General features: G+C 45.3%; 1 protein-coding gene across 1 annotated transcript in view; it reads left to right on the top strand.

Moving 5' to 3' along the window:
• Nucleotides 1–19511, top strand: part of SLX4IP (SLX4 interacting protein) — a 214406-nt gene that overhangs the window by 184868 nt on the left and 10027 nt on the right. The window contains 2 exon segments of the mRNA XM_021078052.1: nucleotides 31–108; nucleotides 1955–2043. Coding sequence (XP_020933711.1) covers nucleotides 31–108; nucleotides 1955–2043 — 167 coding nt within the window.

Genomic DNA, 19511 nt, shown 5'->3' on the forward strand with positions numbered 1-19511 from the left:
AATCTAATGCTGTCTGCTTTTACTTTATAGGTTATGGCTTTCAAATCACAGCCTATTTTCTCAAGAGAGGGATTCGCCTCTGGTGCCTCAGGGGCTCACAGCATTCAGGTGAGAAGCCGATTTCTTGGGTCATTGGTCATTCTGCACCATGAGCTTGTCCTAAGAGAAGGGCTGAAAGTGAAGGAGTCATAGCCTTCATGACATTGAACCACTAACAGTGTCTGCAAGCATTTATGATTTTTCTTTTCTTCAACTTGCCCTGTTTATTGCCTGCCCAAGCGCAGTAAAGTGGACCACACTCCCACTTTCCTTTCCTGCTGCACCTCAGCACCTTCGTGGAGCTCTGGAGTGACTGGACAGGCAGTTAACTGTGAATCACTTTACCGTTGTCTGTGCACATGGAGGCCCGAGGGTATAGAGCAAGTGTGTGCACGAGAAAGCGCTTTCCTGGCCCAGAGCCTTTCCTAGGTGTGTGAGGAGGCCAGCTGCCCCCTCATTTCCTCGAGTTAAGATGTCCATGGAGGAAATGATGTCAGACGTGTCCAGCCAACAACAACAGATGCTCATGACTGTTCCCCAAGTCGATGTGAGCAGTGGAAAGAAAATCTAGATCAGCTTCCTTGGATGATTTTAGTGGATAAGAAATGAAGCAAGGACTTTAAAAATAACTGTACAGAGGTTTGTTTCTTGGAATCGTCACACTTACCTGCACTTTCTTAACATTAAGTGTCACTTGACTGTATTACTCTCTCACTGGGGCCTTCCACTCTGTTCAGGTCTCTTAGGAAAATGAGCCAGTTAAATTTGTTAAAATACAGCCTAGCTACGCTTCATGGTAAGGACTGCCATTGCCTAGGTCTTTCTTTAGACATTGAAATAATCCCGATCTAACTCCAGACATCGCTCCTGAGATAGGTGGGGGCTGCGTGGATCAACAGAGAGATGGATGGACAGATGGGGCAAGGAGACACACAGATAGCATTTACTACTGAATGGTGAAAAGTCCGGCCCATCCCCACCCACCAGCCAGTGGTCATTCACCTTCTTCACCCACCAGCCAGTAGTTTCACTTTAAGAAGTTGTCATAATAGGGAGTTCCTGACGTGGCTCAGTGGTTAATGAATCCGACTAGGAACCATAGGGTTGTAGGTTCAATCCCTGGCCTCTCTCATTGGGTTGAGGATCTGGTGTTGCCGTGAGCTATGGTGTAGGTTGTGGATGTGGCTTGGATCTGGCATTGCTGTGGCTCTGGCATAGGCCAGTGGCTATGGCTCCAATTGGACCCCTAGCCTGGGAAGCACCATATGCCATGGGTGCAGCCCTAAAAAGACAAAAAAAAAAAAAAAAAAAAAGAAGTTGTTATAATAGATTACTGTAGCTGTGGTGTATAGTTGTATCATCTCTACTATTGCATATTTAACCATTTCTCAAGTTTGACCATTAATTCCTAATCAATGGCACTGCTATTTTCATACCCTGGTTCAGATTGGGGGTTTGCCCAAGACCTGCCCAAGACCAGTTGACCAAGTAGAGGATAAACTAGTAAGAACGAGTTTATGGATGAGTCATGTTTTCAGATTGTCTCCCTCTTCCTGTGTACGTTTGAACACCTGTTAAAAAATGCTGATCCTATTTCCTAAATGTGAGTTCTGAGCAGAAGACAGCAAACTGACATAGAGGGAAAGCGGTAGAGACCTAGCCTGGGGGTTTCATGCAAAATAATGGTCCGTGGGCTCAGGTGGATCAATTTGCAGCCTCCCGAATCATCCCCAGAGCTTTGTGCTTGCCCCACCCACTTGATGGCAAACTCTGAAAGGAGGGGAGGGAAAAAGAGACACGTGTGTTATCCATACATGCTTATTATGGTAACTCAAAAATCTGGGACCAACCATTGCTGTGTTGGTACTCTTTTGTATGTGATTTAGTTAACGTGATTTCCTTCATTTTTGTACAGAACTCCGTGTATTTCCCGACAGATTTGTGGTCTGTGTAAGTCAGCTTGCCTTCAGTCGTGACCTTTTGGCAAGTCAGCAGGAAGAGTTGGTATGTATGAATATATTCTGTGAGCAAATAGGTCTTCTTGAATGATAAGTTATTGTAAAAAATAGAAAAGGGAATTGTCTTCTGTTCTTGTTCAGCTGTTGAGCACTCAGTGCATGTTTTTAGAGACCAGAAATGCCCTACTTATTTTGCATGATGATATTGATTAACTGATATGTCTTTCTCCTGAAGACCTCTTGAAAATTTAGTGTGATCAGTAGTCTCTCTTCTGTATCAATATAAAATGAGAAAACACATATCAGAAAAACTGTGAAAGTGCTTATGATAGTATTTCAATGATATGTAAAGCAAAATCAATGAAGCAAAATCCACATGTTTCCACTGGAAGCTCTCATTGGGGTCAGTGGCTTTTGAATTTTGTTCCATGGTGAATCACTGACATTTTCATGAGAACCAGTACTTTTCCCCAGTGTGTTATTTCTTAGCTGATAGGGTTTGTTCTGTCGGTCTTTTCTCGTGCTAAGTCTTGAGCTCTGTCAGGTCCTATTTCTGTTTCGTTGGAGTTCTCTATTCAGACAAATAGATACTGAAAATGCACATATAATGTTCTAGCTTACAGCTTTGTCTTTTAACATATACATTTGACTGTGTGTGTGTGTGTGTGTGAGTATTGCTGCAGTCATAGCCCAATCTATCGGAACTTACCTGTCTACCAATTTTTTGTTTCCACATTTTTGGGCACATGACTTGAAACTTTAACAAAGAGGGGAAAAGAAATCCAGCAGACATTAAACCTGGACATGAAGTATGACATGATTATTATGCTTCTAAAATAATTTATGAGGATATTAGATTATCCCTTATGTTTATTATTTTTTAATCCATATGAAATTTGAAATTTGGCCCAAATGGTCTAAAACCAGCTTCTTATCTCATCTTAAATAAATACATAAGAAAAGTGTAGGGTGAACAGAGACACAGGACGAGTAAAGAGCAGAGAATTCACATGTACCTTTAGATACCTTCCTCTGGATCAGACAAGCCCTTCAGAAAAGCCAGTGGGAACCTTATTTCTTCATCTGTCAATTAAGTTCTCAGTATACACATTAAATGAAATAGATGAAGCCAATCTGGTGAAAAGTTTTAAAAGTTTACTTTTGAAGTATTTCTAGCATGTTGAGTTATCTTAGCAAATTAATAAATCCGAAAGCAGTAATGCCATTGGCAAACAACTATAATATAAGATAGCTTAACTGATTCTCAGACCGATGAAGAAATTGATTTGTGGTTTGAGAAAACAACAATGAATTGTACCAGAAAGTATTATTGTTTTCAGATGCAAGGCAGAAGAAATTAGATCTTGTGTGAGATGCAGTATTAACACTTAATATTTTAAATTATTAAGGCCGACTCAAAACATTTCAATGCAAATGAAATCTTATCCTCCTTTGGGGTGCCGGTATTTATACAGATGTAAGTTTTCTATAGCTGCTGTCATATAAATCCTATAATTTGGAAGATTTCCTAAACGTGAAAAATTTTCATTCTGAAAAGTTGACTGGCCTTTTGCATAAGCCGGTTCAGTTTTCTTATCTTCAAAATGTTCTGATATCCAATGATAACACTGTCAGAGTTCACCAAGTTAGCTTGTGAGAAGAATGCCATTTACTTCACGGGCATCTTTCACCCTTTGCATGTTCCCTCTTTAAATGTGGTTAGTCTCTGGAGCTGCCCTCTTCCACCTCTGACCATCCTTCACAGACAGGCTTTCCCGCCCACAGATACACCCGTCACCTACCACCCAGCCCTGACGCAGGCTTCCGCCCCTTCTGCGTGCCCTGCCCCCCTGTGCCTGGCCCACCTGTGCCCCGCCCCTCCACACAGGCCTTGTGCTGGTTCTCCCAGAAACAATAGCACATCCACGTCACGCAAAGGGCCACCTCTCCCACCAACAGCCCATCCAGCCAAGGCCATCATCCTTCCACCACAAGTGCCTCACTTATATTTGACCTCTGCAGAGCCCTCCAGTCTTAGCCTTTTAAGGATCAATAAACAGCCCTTGCATCCCAGAATTGCCTTCTGCTGGACAGAAGGCATTCTTACTCCCGGTATACACTTTAGATGCCCAGAGCCAGAGATGTCTGGCTCTCCTCTTGAACTTCCTTATATTCCTGAATATTTCATTTTCTTTCATCAGTTTACACTGATAGTCGCCAAAGGGCCGAATCCATCCCATTTTCTCATGGTGGTTATGCTCCAGGAACGTCTGGCTGGGCAGGGCCTGGGAAATGGGCTTCCTGAGTGGCTGTATTGGAGATACTTCTTTGACATAAACTTCAATTATTTTTTTTTTTCCTATAACTGTTTACTTAACTCCGTCTCCCAGCCACGGAAGTGATGGGGGCACGGGGAGGGGTGGGGGTGGGTGGGGGTGAGTCAGTACCTAGGCAACTGCCTTGGGCGCATTACTCGTGCTGTAGCCTTGAGTAGCAGATTCTCTTTTCCTCCCCCCCCCCTTACTTTTTCTTTTCTTCTCTTTTCTTTTTGGATCTTCAGTGTCTAAGTGACAATTGGCTAGGAAATCTGGGAGTGCCTATTCAGAGCCACTCTGCCTGGGCTTCTTTCAGCCTGGACACAAGGAAGCCAGCTGCTCTTGGCTCCCTGGTTCCTAAAGGTGGCCGCACAAAAGAACCGCTGTTCCAGATCGGACGGCACAAAGGAAGTAATCCCCCTCCTCTGGGGGCAGAGCAAGTGCAGCCACGCAGCCCCCCCAACTTCCCCAGCACCAGGGAGGTCCATCACCCCCCTTGCATGGAGGGGCTCCGAGCAGGGAGATGCCCAGTGTTGCAATAGCCCTGCACCGAGTGCCCACGTGCCAGGGATGTGGGAATCATGATGTGTACTTTGGGAGGAAAGGGCATTATTATAAGATGAGTCACTGTATTTTTCTTACTATAGTTTCTCATAAGAAATCTGAAAGCCTGTGTCGCCTCAGTGATTGACCTCTTGCTAGAAAAGGAGCTGGGAAGGGTTTTTGTGAGTTTTTACCTTCAGTCTCATAGTTTCGCTTCCCCTCACCCTCTTTTCCTTAGCTGAGCAGAAAGTAAATTTGTATTGCACTCAGTATTTCCCATTCAGGCAATGTTTTCCTTTATGTTTACAAACCCAAGTCCCTGTGTAAAGACTGCTTTCTCCCTCAGATGTCAAGCTGGGGGTGGGTGAGGGGGATGGGGAGGCTTTGGGAACTTCAAAATTACATATTATTTTTATTGTTCCTTTCTTAAAGGAAATAACCAGTGTTAACTCAGGTCATAACTTTACTTTCCAGAGTAATAACTTTATTGTATAAGTAACCACAAAGGTCTCCATCTATCTGAGATTTTTGGGAGTCAGCACAAAGCTGCTGTCTCCTAGAACATTGGTTACAGCCACTCCTAGTCCCTAGAGACCCTCCCCATCTGTTCTTGCCATCACATTTTAAAATAATTTGCTGAGTGTTGGCTCTGTGCCAGGGGCTCTGGTCGGCCTTGGGAAAACAAAGAAAAAGAAGAACGCATTCTTGCCCTCAAGGAGCTTACAGTCTGGCAGATCAAGGGTACTAGAAGTTACCCTGGTGACCTAAAAGTTGTAATTGAAATAGAACTTCCAGAGTTCCCATCGTGGCGCAGCGAAAACAAATCCAACCAGGAACCATGAGGTTGCGGGTTTGATCCCTGACCTCGCGCAATGGGTTAAGAATCCGGCATTGCCATGAGCTGTGGTGTAGGTTGCAGACACGGCTTGGATCTGGCGTAGGCCGGTGGCTACAGCTCCAATTAGACCTCCAGAAAGTCCAAAATTCTGAGTTCCTTTCTTACTTTTAAACCTAAGCTTTAAAAGTCTGTGATTTTTTTGGAAATTAGAAAACGGCGTTTAGTCCTGTGTAAAGATGGAAATATATATTATGACATTTGGGCTTTTCTGCCTCACCTTGATTTTGAGTCATGGCTAAGCTGTGAGAACAGCTGTCAAGATTCTGCAGACAGGAGTTTCTATTGTGGTGCAGTGGAAACAAATCTGACTAGTAAACATGAGGTTGCTGGTTCGATCCCTGGCCTTGCTCAGTGGGTTAAGGATCTGGTGTTGCTGTGGCTGTGGTGTAGGCCAGCAGATGTAGCTTGGATTTGACCCCTAATCTGGGAACCTCCATATGCCGCAGGTGCGGCCCAAAAAAGAAAAGAGGATCCTGCAGATGTACCCTGGCCACATAGTGCTGGGCTCTGGCTGCAGCATCCTCTCAGCAGAAGGATTGCTGGCCAGCCCAACGAGAGACAATATTTAAGTGCTAAATCGAACACTTCTCTGAAGTCAAACTACTGTTTAATGTTAAAGAATCCTCCTCCTAGTTTATGAGTATAAAACTGAAATGAAAATGAGTCCAAAGAAGCAATAAACTGCCCTGGTGGTGGGTTATTTTTAGCTTGACTGTCATATTTCTCAACTGTGCGTAACTGAACCTCTGCGGGCCTGAGCCCTTCTCTCAGTCAAGGGGGAAGGTATCAAGTTATCTCAAAATTCCTTTCTCACACTGAATTTCTATCAGAAAGCAGATGGACATGTAGCTAAATGAAAACTATAAAATATTTTTTCCCCAAAGAGCACTTCACTTGTAGCTTTAAAAATTGTTATTGGCAAAAAAAAAAAAAATTGGAGGTAGAGTTAGAGTTTAATCTTAGGAAAGATAAATAGAAATTATAAGGAAACATATTAGTCCTTAAGTTTTCAGAATAGAAATAAACAATTTAACTGTATACTAACTTTTGTACCCTGACGACAGAATTATTTAGCCTTTGTGAAGAAGCTTCTGCATAAGTTTAAGACAAATTTTTCAAGAAAAGAATTATTTTGGTTCCCCCAAATTTAATATATACTAAATATTAAAGTGGAGGACTTTTCTGGGTTTTTCATACTGTATCGTAGACTTTCAGAAATCATTCTCCGGAGTTTGCTTTGTGGCTCAGCAGAAACAAATCTGACTAGTATCTGTGAGGATGCAGGTTTGATCCCTGGCCTCACTCAGTGGGTTAAGGATCCAGCATTGCTGTGAGCTGTGGTGTAGGTCACAGACACAGCTTGGATCCAGCATTGCTGTGGCTGGGTGTAGGCTGGTGGCTACAGCTCCAATTTGACCCTAGCCTGGGAATTTCCTTATGCCAAGGGTACAGCCCTGAAAAAAAAAAGGGGGGGGGGAATCCATTCTTCTTATCTTATTGTATTTCCTAAACAATGTTAGTGGTAAGTTACGGAAGATTCCTGTAGCACTAGGAGAGTTTCTTTGAGTGGGAAGAAGTTGTTTCCATATTTCACATTTCCCACGGTGTTCCAAACTTGGTTTTTTACTTAATAACTGCTTACCAAAACCGTACGTGTTCATGTAAAAAAAAAATCTTAGAATCCAAATATATACAAAGAAAGCAAAAATTATCCACAACTCTCAATTCAAAGATAGCCGCTGCTAATGATCTAGTCTGTGCTCCTCTATACTTCATATTTGATAACTGAGGTCAGTCTGTGTTTATTTTAACTAGGACCCATTCATTTGTGAATTGTGTGTTTATGTCCATTTTTCTATTGGTATTTTTGTATTTCACAAACTCCTTACTATATAAAAACCTCTTACCTAGTAAGGAAAGTAACTTTTCGTGAGTTTATCATTGACTTTTCAATTACATGACATTGCTGTGTGGTACACGTCCTGTCTTCAGCAGGTCCTGTGGAGAAGCTGGATGGGATGGGGGCTAGAGCAACATCCATCACCCACCTGTCCCTCCCTGTCGTGGACTGGGGAGGGAAGCTTCCTAATGAACATGCTGGGGGGGGCAGGGGCATGGAAATGAAATGTTCTTAGTGGGTCCGGTCTGTCCAGGATTCCAGGATAGTGTTTCTAGATTATGACAGAGAATACTTTTTTCTCAGGGAAATCATTTTCTTTAAGATCAGCTATTCTTTTTTTTTTTTTTTTTTTTTTTTTTTTGAGTTTTATTGGCGTGTAGTTGACTTAACAATGTTGTGTTAGTTTCAGGTGTACAGCAGAGTGAATCAGTTATGCATACACACATATCCATTCTTTCTCAGATTCTTTTCCCATATAAGGATCAACTCTTCTTTGCTTCTGTATTATAGTAGGCTGAGCTTTTGTTCTCCTTTCCTGATAATAAAATTCTCCCAGATGATTTGCCCTCAGTATTTGTGAATGAGATGACTCATCTCTCCTCCCCCACCCCGCCCCCATTTCCTGCCTATCCAAGGAACCTACCCTTGCTGAGGAAGAACAGGTAGGATTAGAGAAGATAATTTTTTTTTTTTTTTTTTTTTTTAGCAGTGCTCTCAACATGTGGAAATTCCCAGGTTAGGGATCAAACCTACACCACAGCTATAATCAGAGCCACAGCAGTGACAACACTGAAAGTTAAACCCATTGAGCCACAAGGGAACTCCCAGAACAAGTAGGATAGGTAAGATAGACCATATCTATTTAGAGCAATTAGATATAGGGTACGTTAGAAGAGGATGTACCCGGGCCCTCTAATCCTTTGTGCCTTTCCCCCACAATGTCCCTTTCCTTATGAGAGACCTGTAATCTCCTTTTGATGATGACTTTGGTGATAGATTGAATTAGGAAAAACACAGTGGGGAATGGAACAAGTGAAGAAGAGATCGAACATGAAATTAAAAGACCTGGAATTCCCGTCGTGGCTCAGTGGTTAACTAACCCGACTGGTATCCATGAGGACATGGGTTCGATCTCTGGCCTCGCTTAGTGGATTAAGGATCCGGCATTGCCGTGAGCTGTGGTGTAGGTGGCAGACACGGCTCAGATCTACTGTGGCTGTGGCGTAGGCTAATAGCTATAGCTCTGATTCGACCCCTAGCCTGGGAACCTACATATGACATAGGTGTGGCCCCAAAAAGACAAAAAAAAAGAAACGAGAAGACCTAACTGTGGCCATCGCCTCTCCCCTCACTCCCTTGATGACCTTAGACAAGTCATTTGGCTTCTCGGAACATCAGTCCCCAGACCTGTTAAGCAGAAGTAAATGTGATGCTTGCCCTGTAAGCCTTCCTAAGGATCAAGTGAGAGGATGAATATAAAAATGACTTGTAAATTGTAAAGCACTGATGCAATATTAATTATCACCATTATCACTCCTATTCTTCTCTGAAGAGGAGTCGGTTTAAGTGTCATTAACACCAGGTTAGCAGCTTGCTAAACATCTTAATACCCAGCTCCCTCCCGCTAGAAATGAGAAAGATGTGGAGTTCCTGCTGTGGCTCAATGGGTTAAGAATCCAGCTAGTATCCATGAGGATGTGGGTTTGATCCCTGGCCTCGCTCAGGAAGTTAAGGTTCCGGTGTTGCTGTGAGCTGTGGTGTAGGTCGCAGTTCAGATCTGGCATGGCAGTGGCTGTGACGTAGGCCGGCAGCTTCCGCTCTGATTTGACCCCTAGCCAGGGAACTTCCATGTGCCACAGGTGTGGCTGTAAAGAGAAAAAAAAGAAAGAAAGAAGAAAGATAGCTCCCGTGTTATTTTCTCCTGAAGCTCAATACTCTCATTTTTTATCTCCATTTGCCAACCAGCTTCACTTTGCAACTGTAAAAACTGAGGTGCCACAAAGTGACAAACACCCATTTAACCAGAAAGTCAGTGATGGACAAAGGGATAGCATAAACTTCTGACCTCCAGTGGGAGCTCAGTTAACTAGCACCCAGAGGAGGAGGAAGAGCAGAGACCACCCAGTTAAAACTCCTGTTATTTCCAGTAGCTGCCAATAGACTCACAGTGAGATACTGCTTTGGAGAGCAGACCCAGTCACTTCTCTAAGGTACATAGAGGTTGGGAACCAGCAGATTTCTCAGGCCGAGTTCCTGAAAGCACACACGGCCACTGGAACACCCACGGTGATAGCACAGACGGAGTAGACGTGTGAGGGGATTACTTTTGGAAAGTTCATTAGCAAACAGATGATTTAGAATTCAGTGCTCACTTTCCCAAGGAAACAATGCCATAAATGGGGTGAGGTTCCCAGACTAGTCCTCAGAAGCTGTTACTATCAAGAGATTGGAGACTTGGAAAAGGGGGTCCCGCTGTCTGTGTTCGAGGGAGATGGGAAGAGCCATTCCTTCTGCATCCCTGGGCAGACAGCCAGCTCTGAGCAGAGTTTTGAAATAAGACAGTCATCTGTGATGTCTTCTCTCTGGCTCTCACGCCGCTTTCCCACCAGCATTCAGGGCCATGGCGGGCCCCCTCCAGCCAGTCCCACTCTCTGCCTGGTGGGACTGCATATTTACCCACCTCTGCTCTCCCACCCCATCCAGGCCCACACATTCAGCCCCTGGAGGTATCAGGGAAAAGACCATCCCCAAGAACCAAGGGCTGGAAACCTTCCTGAGGGTTCTGACATTTTGTAACTACAGCCCTCTGTCAGGGAAGGTATTTTTGAATAAAGAGGCTTCCAAGAGCGGGATAGGTCTGCCTGGGGTAATTCTCATTAAGTGTCTCTCTATTTTGCACAGATATTTCCCTCTGCTTTTAAACTGGGCATTATTAACATATGATTCATGAATTACTTGAAAATTTTTTTAAAGTTGTATGTATATTTTTTGAGTTACCATTGTGGCTCAGTGTGTTAAGAACCTGACTAGTATCCATGACAACATGGGTTTGATCCCTTGCCTCGATCAGTGGATTAAAGATCTAGCATTGTGGGAGTTCCTGTTGTGGCACAGTGGAAACGAATCCAGCTAGTGTCCATGAGGATGCGAGTTTGATCCCTGGCCTCAATCAACGGGTTAAGGATCTGGCATTGATGTGAGTTGTGGTGTATTTGGCAGATGTGGCTTGAATCTCGAGTTGCTGTATCTGTGGCATAGGCCAGCAGCTGTAGCTCCGACTCAACCCCTAGCCTTGGAACTTACATATGCCATGAGTGTGGCCCTAAGAAGCAAAACAAAACAGAAAAAGATCTGGCATTGCCACGAGTTGTAGCATAGGTCGAAGATGAGGCTCGGAGACTCAGTTTGCTGTGGCTGTGGTGTAGGCCTGCAGCTGCAGCTCCAGTTCGACCCGTAGCCTGGGAACTTCCTTATGCCATGGGTGTGGCCCTAAAAACACAATAAAATAAAGTTGTATATATTTTTACATTTTTATGGCCACAGTGAAATTCCTTCCATTCAATTCTCAGAGTGGTCAAGGGGTGCCCTCCATTCTTTCTTTTTTTTTTTTTTTTCTCTTTTAAAAAAATTTGTTTTAATTGCTGCATAGTTGGTTTACAATATTAGTTTCTGGTGCACAGTGATCCAATTATACATGTATGTATATATATTCCTTTTTTTTATTCTTTTCCATTATGGTTTATCTCAGGATATTGCATATAATTTCCTGTGCTCTACAGTAGTACCTTGTTATTTAGCCCTCCCTTCTCAAGAAGCACTGATCCCAAACCTACAAATTCCTTAAAGCGTCCAAGTTTTGTCACACTTGTATGGTACCAGAGACTCAAGTCCGGGGCCTAAGGTTGTTGAGGATTTATTTTTAGGTTCTTGACTGTTAGGTCAATGTCAACTGGAAAATCCCTTTGAAGTGTGTACTTCCTGCAAGATCACTTCCTTGATTTCTTTCTCTCCACTGATGTCATTTTCTTTTCTTTTTCTTTTTTTTCTTTTTAAGGCTGCACCCTTGGCATATGGAGGTTCCCCGGCTAGGGGTCTAATCAGAGCTGCAGCCTCTGGTCTATGCCACAGCCACAGCTATGCCAGATCCGAGTCTCATCTGTGACCTACACCACAGCTCACAGCAACGCCAGATGCTTAACCCGCTGAGCGAGGCCAGGGATCGAACCCTCAACCTCGTGGTTCCTAGTCGGATTCGTTTCTGCTGTGCCACGATGGGAACTCCGATTTCATTTTCAGGTTAACATTCTTTGCGGCTGTCTTATTGGTACTTCCCTAGATCTGCACAAGATAGTTTCATAGTCGTCAATTCAGAAGAAATTAAAACTGTTTAAAAATTACTCTTTTAAACAACCCTAGGTTATCTCAAGTGGCAGCATCTTCCTCAAGGCTGAATTCGACTTCCCCTTAGCCTTTCTTGGGAGGGCAGAGAAATGGAGGGACTCCGGGGCAGAGGACCCTTGTGAGGCAGAAGGCTTGCCTTTCACTGTGAGACTCGGGCAGATGATGTGACCTCTTGGGTGTTTGTGTCATGTCTGCCTGCTGAGCAGCTCAAGAGGACTGGTCCCCATGCCGAGCACTTTGTCCGAGGTATCTCAGTTCAGACGTCCTCCAAAGTTCTCATCTGTAGAGAAAAACCCTTCAGTTCACGGTGGGATTCCTGAGGCAGTCCTGTCCTTTTCATTTATGTCTTTTCCCTTCAGCTCCTTTGAGTCAACACACACGTATTGTCCCTGTACTTTCTTTTATTTATTCATTATTACTCTGTCCCCCCCCCTCCTGTTTTGTCCTTTTCACATCCTTAACGAATAATTTAAGAAAGTCTTAGAAGTGAAATTTGGAGTAACCTCTTCCTCATTTTAAGACGCATGGCTTCCGCAGGTGCTCCTCGCATCTCAGTCTGAGACTGGAGGGTTGTCGTACTCATGCTGTACTTGGGCTGCTTTTGTGTCGAGTCACAGGTCACCGTGCCCAGGCTCCTGAAAGTCGTTAGGCATCACACTGAAGCATAAGGATAACTTTCCTTTTTGCCTTATTACTGTAAAGTCAGAAGAACTGAAAGTAGTTCCAGCTTTTCCTTGTAATATATTATTTGTCTCCCCCCAGTAAGTTGATAATATATTACCTCTGCTCTGCTTTTATTGTTTATAAAAGGCTTTTATAGTTTTCAGAAAGCTGTCATTATACAATAACTCGTTCAGTGAAACAAACCTGAGAGATGGTATCAGTCTTGAACCTTTTTTTTTTTTTTTTGTCTTTTTAGAGCCGCACCCACAACATACTAAAGTTCCCAGGACAGGAGTCAAATCAGAGCTGCAGCTGCCAACCTACACCATAGCCACAGCAACTCCAAATCTGAGCTGCATCTGTGACCTATACCACAGCTCATGGCAACAGCGGATCCTTTAACCCACTGAACAAGGCCAGGGATTGAATCCACGTCCTTATGGATACCAGTTAGGTTTGTTACCATTGAGCCATGATGGGTACTTCAGCCTTGAGCCTTTTAGTTTTCAAGGGACAGGAAGGCCGACTCTAAATGGCTTAGAGAAAAAGGGAAACTTTTGGGCTCAGGTGCCTTAAAAAGCCCAGACTTCAGGTGTGTTGATCAGAGACACAAAGAATTTCCTCAGGCCTGTTTTTCACCCTCTGCCAGCTCTGCCTTATACCATTGGCTCTATTCTCAGCCAGTGTGTGGTGGTTGGTCCTGGCGGCTCCAGCCCCTACAGCCTAAGCATCTCTGTGACACTCCTAACTCCTGTACCCGGTTGGCCTGGCCCAGGTCACAGGCCCACTCCTGGAGGTGGGCTTGGAGACAAGGCCTCTGAAATGCATGGCCATTGGATGCACAGTGGGGACATGATTCCCTGGAAGAAAATCTGTGTATCGTTTCCAGGAAACTGGTGCATGCCCACCACATAGTTATTATCATCCCCCCCCCATGCATTTTTTTAATTTTTATTTATTCTTTTTTAAATTTTTTTGTTTTTTTAGGGCTGAACCTGTGGCATATGGAAGTTCCCAGGCTAGGGATAGAATTGGAGCTGCAGCCACTGGCCTACACCACAGCCCCAGCAACACAGAATCCAAGCCACATCTGTGACCTACACCACAGCTCATGGCAACGCCAGATCCTTAACCCACTGAGCGAGGCCAGGGATCCAACCCACAGCCTCATGGATACTAGTCAGGTTTATTAACCACCGAGCCACAACAGGAACTCTCAGCATTTTTTTAAATAGATAAGGAAACTGATGTTCAGAGAAGATGAGTGGCTTGTCCAGATGCCACAGTGAGATAGTGATTGAGGGGGGAACTGGACCTACCGACTTCCAGCTCAGTGTCCTTTGCTCTTCCTCCATCTCTGTCTCTGACTTGGATGGCAGGTGACTCACTGGGCACTGGGGGAAGAGCGCTGCACACAGACCAGGCTTTCTGCCTTGGTCCTGCCCCTAGCTAAACGTGTGACCCAGGACAGTCTCTGGGTCTCGTTTTGTCAACTAGGACACTACCTCTCTGCCACCTACTCAGTGAGGCTCCAGTGAGATGTGGGGAAAGGGCTTCAGTTGTGTGAGTTTCCTATAAACACAAAGCATCCTTTGCCTTCTTATAAACCCATGTGGTCTGTGCAGGCATCAGGATTTCTTTCCCAACAATGTCAAAGAAATGTATGCAGGGAGTTCCCATCATGGTTCATTCGAGCCAGGGATCGAACCCGACTAGTATCCAGGAGGATGCGGGTTTGATCCCTGGCCTTGCTCAGTGGGTTAAGGATCCAGTGTTGCCATGAGCTGTGGTGTAGGTTGAAGACGCAGGTCATATTTGATATTGCTATGGCTGTGGCATAGGCCGGTGGCTGCAACTCCAATTCAACCCCCAGCCTGGGAACCTCCATGTGCCATGGGTGCAGCTCTAAAATAAAAGACAAAAGCCCAAAAGAAAAAAAAGAAATGTGTGCAATGCTTTCCAGCTTCCAAATTGTGTTTCACACATCTTACTGCATTTAAATTCCCCAAACAATCATGAACCAACTATGAGGGGCTTAAGAAACTGGCTGTGGGACAAGCCACCAAGGAGTGCCATTCCTTGGCCTCCATCCCCTGCCTCTGTGCTCCACCTCTCATCCCAGGACCATTAAACCATCCTGATCAATTCTGGGTATACTGATCTCAGCAGATGTGGTCACGAGGAATTCAGATGCAGTGATATCACGTGTGACCGAAGGCTGTGTATTCTGATATTCTGTGAATTACCTAGAAAATCTCCTGGTCGGGTAACTAATTATTTTCATTTGGGAGTAGATAATACAGAATCGGAAGAAATTCATATATAAACTGTGAGAAAATAGATCCAAATCTCAAAAGATAAAGACTGAGAATACCGTATTACTGCGTGAAGTACTGCTGGGCGAAAAATCCTAACAGCCTTGAGGATCTTTTTTTGCCCCTTTTCCTTCTGTTGCCTTCACATCTGGCAGGATGTTCTGCAATCCTGGAAACAAGTTTGGCGGGGTAGCTTCTGGCACACCTTCCACCTGGGGCTGGAGGAGGACCCGTGCGCCATGCTGAGGCCAGGCAATGTGGCCAGGGTGAGCTGTGATACTGGCACTCGCACAGGGTTGCCCTGATATTGGGGGCCCAAGGAGCTGCCCCCCCTAGACTGACACTGATAGACTGGAGCCCCACCCAGGAGGCGACAGCAACCATTCCCAGCAGAAGCCCTGCTGTCAGATGAGTAGTGGGATTGCATTCACACTGCTGGTCCACGAATGGCCCGTGATAGTAACAGAACCCCCAGCCTCCCCAATCTGTTTGGAGGGGAACACTGATGAATAACTTGCAGAGCTTCTGAAACAGGGCTGGCCCTCAGGTGGAGGTTGGCACAGAGGGACTGATCACATCCCACCCAGTATGTCTATTCCAGAGTCATCACCATCTTGCCAGCCATTAACCACCAATCCTCCAGTCCAGCTGGAACCCCTTTTCTCTGCTCCCCTTTAACTGCAAAACTCTTTGGAAGTGCTGCCTGCCCTTCTGCTGGCCAGGACTGTGGCCAGTGGCCACATCTGGCTAGGAAGCACTTGAAGGATGGTGAGTCGGAAATGGCATACCAAGAAGTATAAAATCTGCACCAGATTTCACAGGCCGTACAGAAATATAAATTCTCTCAATCGTTTATGTTGATTATATGTTATAAAGGTAACATTTGGGGTTAAATAATATAGTCTTGAAATTTGGTGTCACCAGTTTCCTATTACTTATTCATGGGTCTTTAGAAGATGTAAAGTTACCTGTACAGTGTGGGTTATATTTCCACTGGAGAGTCCTGGTCTCCACTCTGCCTCCGCTTCACTCTTGAGCCCATTCCAGGTACGCCTGGGTCTCGGTGCATCACCGAAAACCACTCTTGTCAAGTTACCATCTACTGGTCAGTTCTCACTAAGGCAGCATTTGACAGGGTCATCCCTTTTACTGAAGCTCTTTCTTCCAGGAACATGATGTGACCTTGACTTTTCTCTTTCCTAACTATTCCCTCATGGTCTTCCTTCCTGAATCACCCTCATCATCTCAGCTTCTTTTTTCTCATCCAATTGCACTACCTCCTGGAGCTTATCCAGACACATGCCTTTAAATTACCATCTCTGTGGACTCCCCAGCTGCGTCTGTGTCTGCAGACAGAATTCTCTCTTCCTGGAATCCATATCTTCTTACTGCCTGCTCAACACTTTAGATATCCAGAGCAACTCTTTTCCTTTCTTTCTTTCTTTTTTCTTTTTTTTTTTTTTTTTTTTTTTTTTGCTTTTTATGGCTGAACCTGTGGCATATGGAAGTTCCCAAGCTAGGGGTCAAATCGGAATAGGAGCTGCAGCTGCCGGCCTAAGCCACAACCACCCAGATCCAAACTGCACCTGGGACCTACACCACAGCTCATGGCGATGCTGGATCCCCAGCCCACTAATCGAGGCCAGGGATCAAACTCGAGTCCTCATGGATACTAGTCGGATTCGTTTCTCCTGTGCCACAATGGGAACTCCCTGTCCAGGGCAACTCTTAATGCTTACATTCCTAAAACAGATTGCTTGGTTTCACTTCCCCACACCTGCCCCTCCTCCAGTACTTCCTGTGTTGGTAAAGGGTAACTTCCTTCACCCAGTTATTTAAACCACAGGTCTAGGAGTTATCCTCCACTTTTCTGCTTCCTCTTCCTCTTTATATCCAATCCATCAGCTCACTCTGTTGGGTCTCCCCTCAAATTATATTTCCAATCTAACCACTTCTTACCACCGCCTCCTCCTCCAGGATCTGTCCCTCATGAAGGGACCATCTCAGTAGCCTCATCACTGATCTCTCTGTTTCCACCTTGTCCTTCTGTTATACCCAAGGTGATCCTTTTAAAATACCAAGTTAAGAGTCCCCCTTGTGGCCCAGCAGGTTAAGGACCCAGCAGTTGCCTCCATGAAGATGCAGGTTCAATCCCTGGCCTCGCTCAGTAGGTTAAGGATCCAGGAGTTCCTGTCGTGGCGCAGTGGTTAACGAATCCGACTAGGAACCATGAGGTTGCGGGTTCAGTCCCTGCCCTTGCTCAGCGGGTTAACGATCCGGCGTTGCCGTGAGCTGTGGTGTAGGTTGCAGACGCGGCTCGGATCCCGAGTTGCTGTGGCTCTGGCGTAGGCCGGTGGCTACAGCTCCGATTCGACCCCTAGCCTGGGAACCTCCATATGCCGGGGGAGCGGCCCAAGAAATAGCAACAACAACAACAACAAAAAGACAAAAAGACAAAAAGACCAAAAAAAAAAAGGATCCAGCGTTGCTGCAAGCTGCAGTGTAGGTCGCAGATGCGGCTTGAATCTGGTACTGCTGTGACTATGATACAGTTTCTGCCTAGACCAGAAACTTCCATATGCCACAGGTGAGGCTGCCAAACAAAGAAATAGAGAAAATAGCAAGTCACTTTTTTTCTTGGAATTTTCCAGTGGGTCTTAACGTCACCAGCGCACATACACACGTACATGCACGCTCTTCTTCCCTGCTCCCTGACCCCTTCCCCTGGTTTGAAATGCTCCTCTCTTTGGGCTTCTCCTCCACTCATATCTCTAGGCAAAGCTCACCTCATCACCTACCACGGTTTCCCTGACCAGTGGCTCTAACTGCACTCCAGCAGCCCTTTAGATATTTATTTATCCCTAACATCATCACCACCTGACCTTGTGTGTTTGTCTGTGATCTTCCGCACTGGGATGGAGACTCCATGAGAGCAAGAACGTAGACTCTCTGTGGGTCCATGTACTTTTCTGCTAGGACCTCAAACAATGCCTGGCTCAGGGTTCCATGGTGCCTGATCGGATGATCTGCTCAGTCTTTATAGTTCCATGCCCCTTTAAGACAGAAGTTTAGGAGCTCCGCTGGGTATCAGAATCACTGGGGAGCTTGACCTGAGTGCACGTGCCCTGGACTTCCCATTGTGGCTCAATAGGTTAAGAGCCCAACATGGTGTCCATGAGGACATGTGTTCAAGCCCTAACCTCACTCACGTGTTTGAAGATCCAACATTGCCACAAGCTGAGGTATAGGTCACAGATGCAGCTCGGATCCAGTGGTTGCTGTGGCTGTGGTGTAGGCTGGCAGCTGCAGCTCTGATTCAGCCCCTAGCCTGGGAACTTCCATAAGCTACAGGGGTGGCCTTAAAAACGCAAAAAAAAAAAAAAAAAAAAAAAAGAGAGAGAGAGAGAGAGAGAAAAGAAAGAAATGCACCAATGCACCTGCCCTGACCCCACCCCCCAGAGACCCAAATGCAGCCGATCCTGGGGTAGAAGCCTGCACATGGTGAACAAGCTCCCCAGGTGATTCTGAGGCCTGGCCTCCCTGGACCCACCCTCTGCCGGCTGCTACCTCAAGGTGCCAGGTTCCATTTGTGTGTCTGTTGCTCTACTCTGTGTTGTTTCATGTTTATCAACAGTACTTGAATCACCTGGGAACCTAAATATAGATCTCCGAGCCCCACCCCAGATCTTATGAATCAGAACTTCCAGGGCCAGAAATCTTTGTTTTTGAAAAGCTCCCTCAGTGCCTCTGATAATAGCCAGTCTTCCCACGAGGCATTGGGAGGCTCACTGGGTTATATGGACTCCTTGAGGAGGATGTAAACTTAGGAGCAGGTATTTTTAATGCCTTTTTAGGCCACCTTCACTCCCCATCCCTCGCTAATCCAACAGTGTTCTGTTCAAAAGTAGTCTTGGTATGTTGCCATGGAGTGGCCCTTGATCTATGCATGATTTCAACTTGCAACTTGTTTTGTCACTTGAACATCCACCAGTATTTCTGTCTTTTCTTTTCCTTCTTTTTTTTTTTTTTTTTTTTTTTAGTGCTACACCCGATGCATATGGAAGTTCCCAATCTAGGGGTCGAATCAGAGCTACAGTTGCCAGCCTAGACCACAGCCACAGCAAAGCCAGAGCCGAGCCACATCTGCAACCTATACCACACCTCACAGCAACACCAGATCCTTAACCCACTGAGGGGGTCAGGGATTGAACCTGAGTCCTCATGGATACTAGTCAGATTCGTTTCTGCTGAGCCACGAGAACTCCCACCAGTATTTCTAACTACATTTTTTTTTTTTCTTTTTAGGGCCACGCCTGCGGCGTATGGAAGTTCCTGGGCTAGGAGGTCAAATAGGAACGGCAGCTACTAGCCTACACTACATCCACAGCAACAACGCCAGATCTGAGCCACATCTGCATATCTGCAACCTACACTTCAGCTTGTGGCAACGCCAGGTCCTTAACCCACCGAGCAGGGCCA

This window comes from Sus scrofa, chromosome 17 (genome assembly GCF_000003025.6).
Source record: "Sus scrofa isolate TJ Tabasco breed Duroc chromosome 17, Sscrofa11.1, whole genome shotgun sequence".
NCBI lineage: Eukaryota > Metazoa > Chordata > Mammalia > Artiodactyla > Suidae > Sus > Sus scrofa.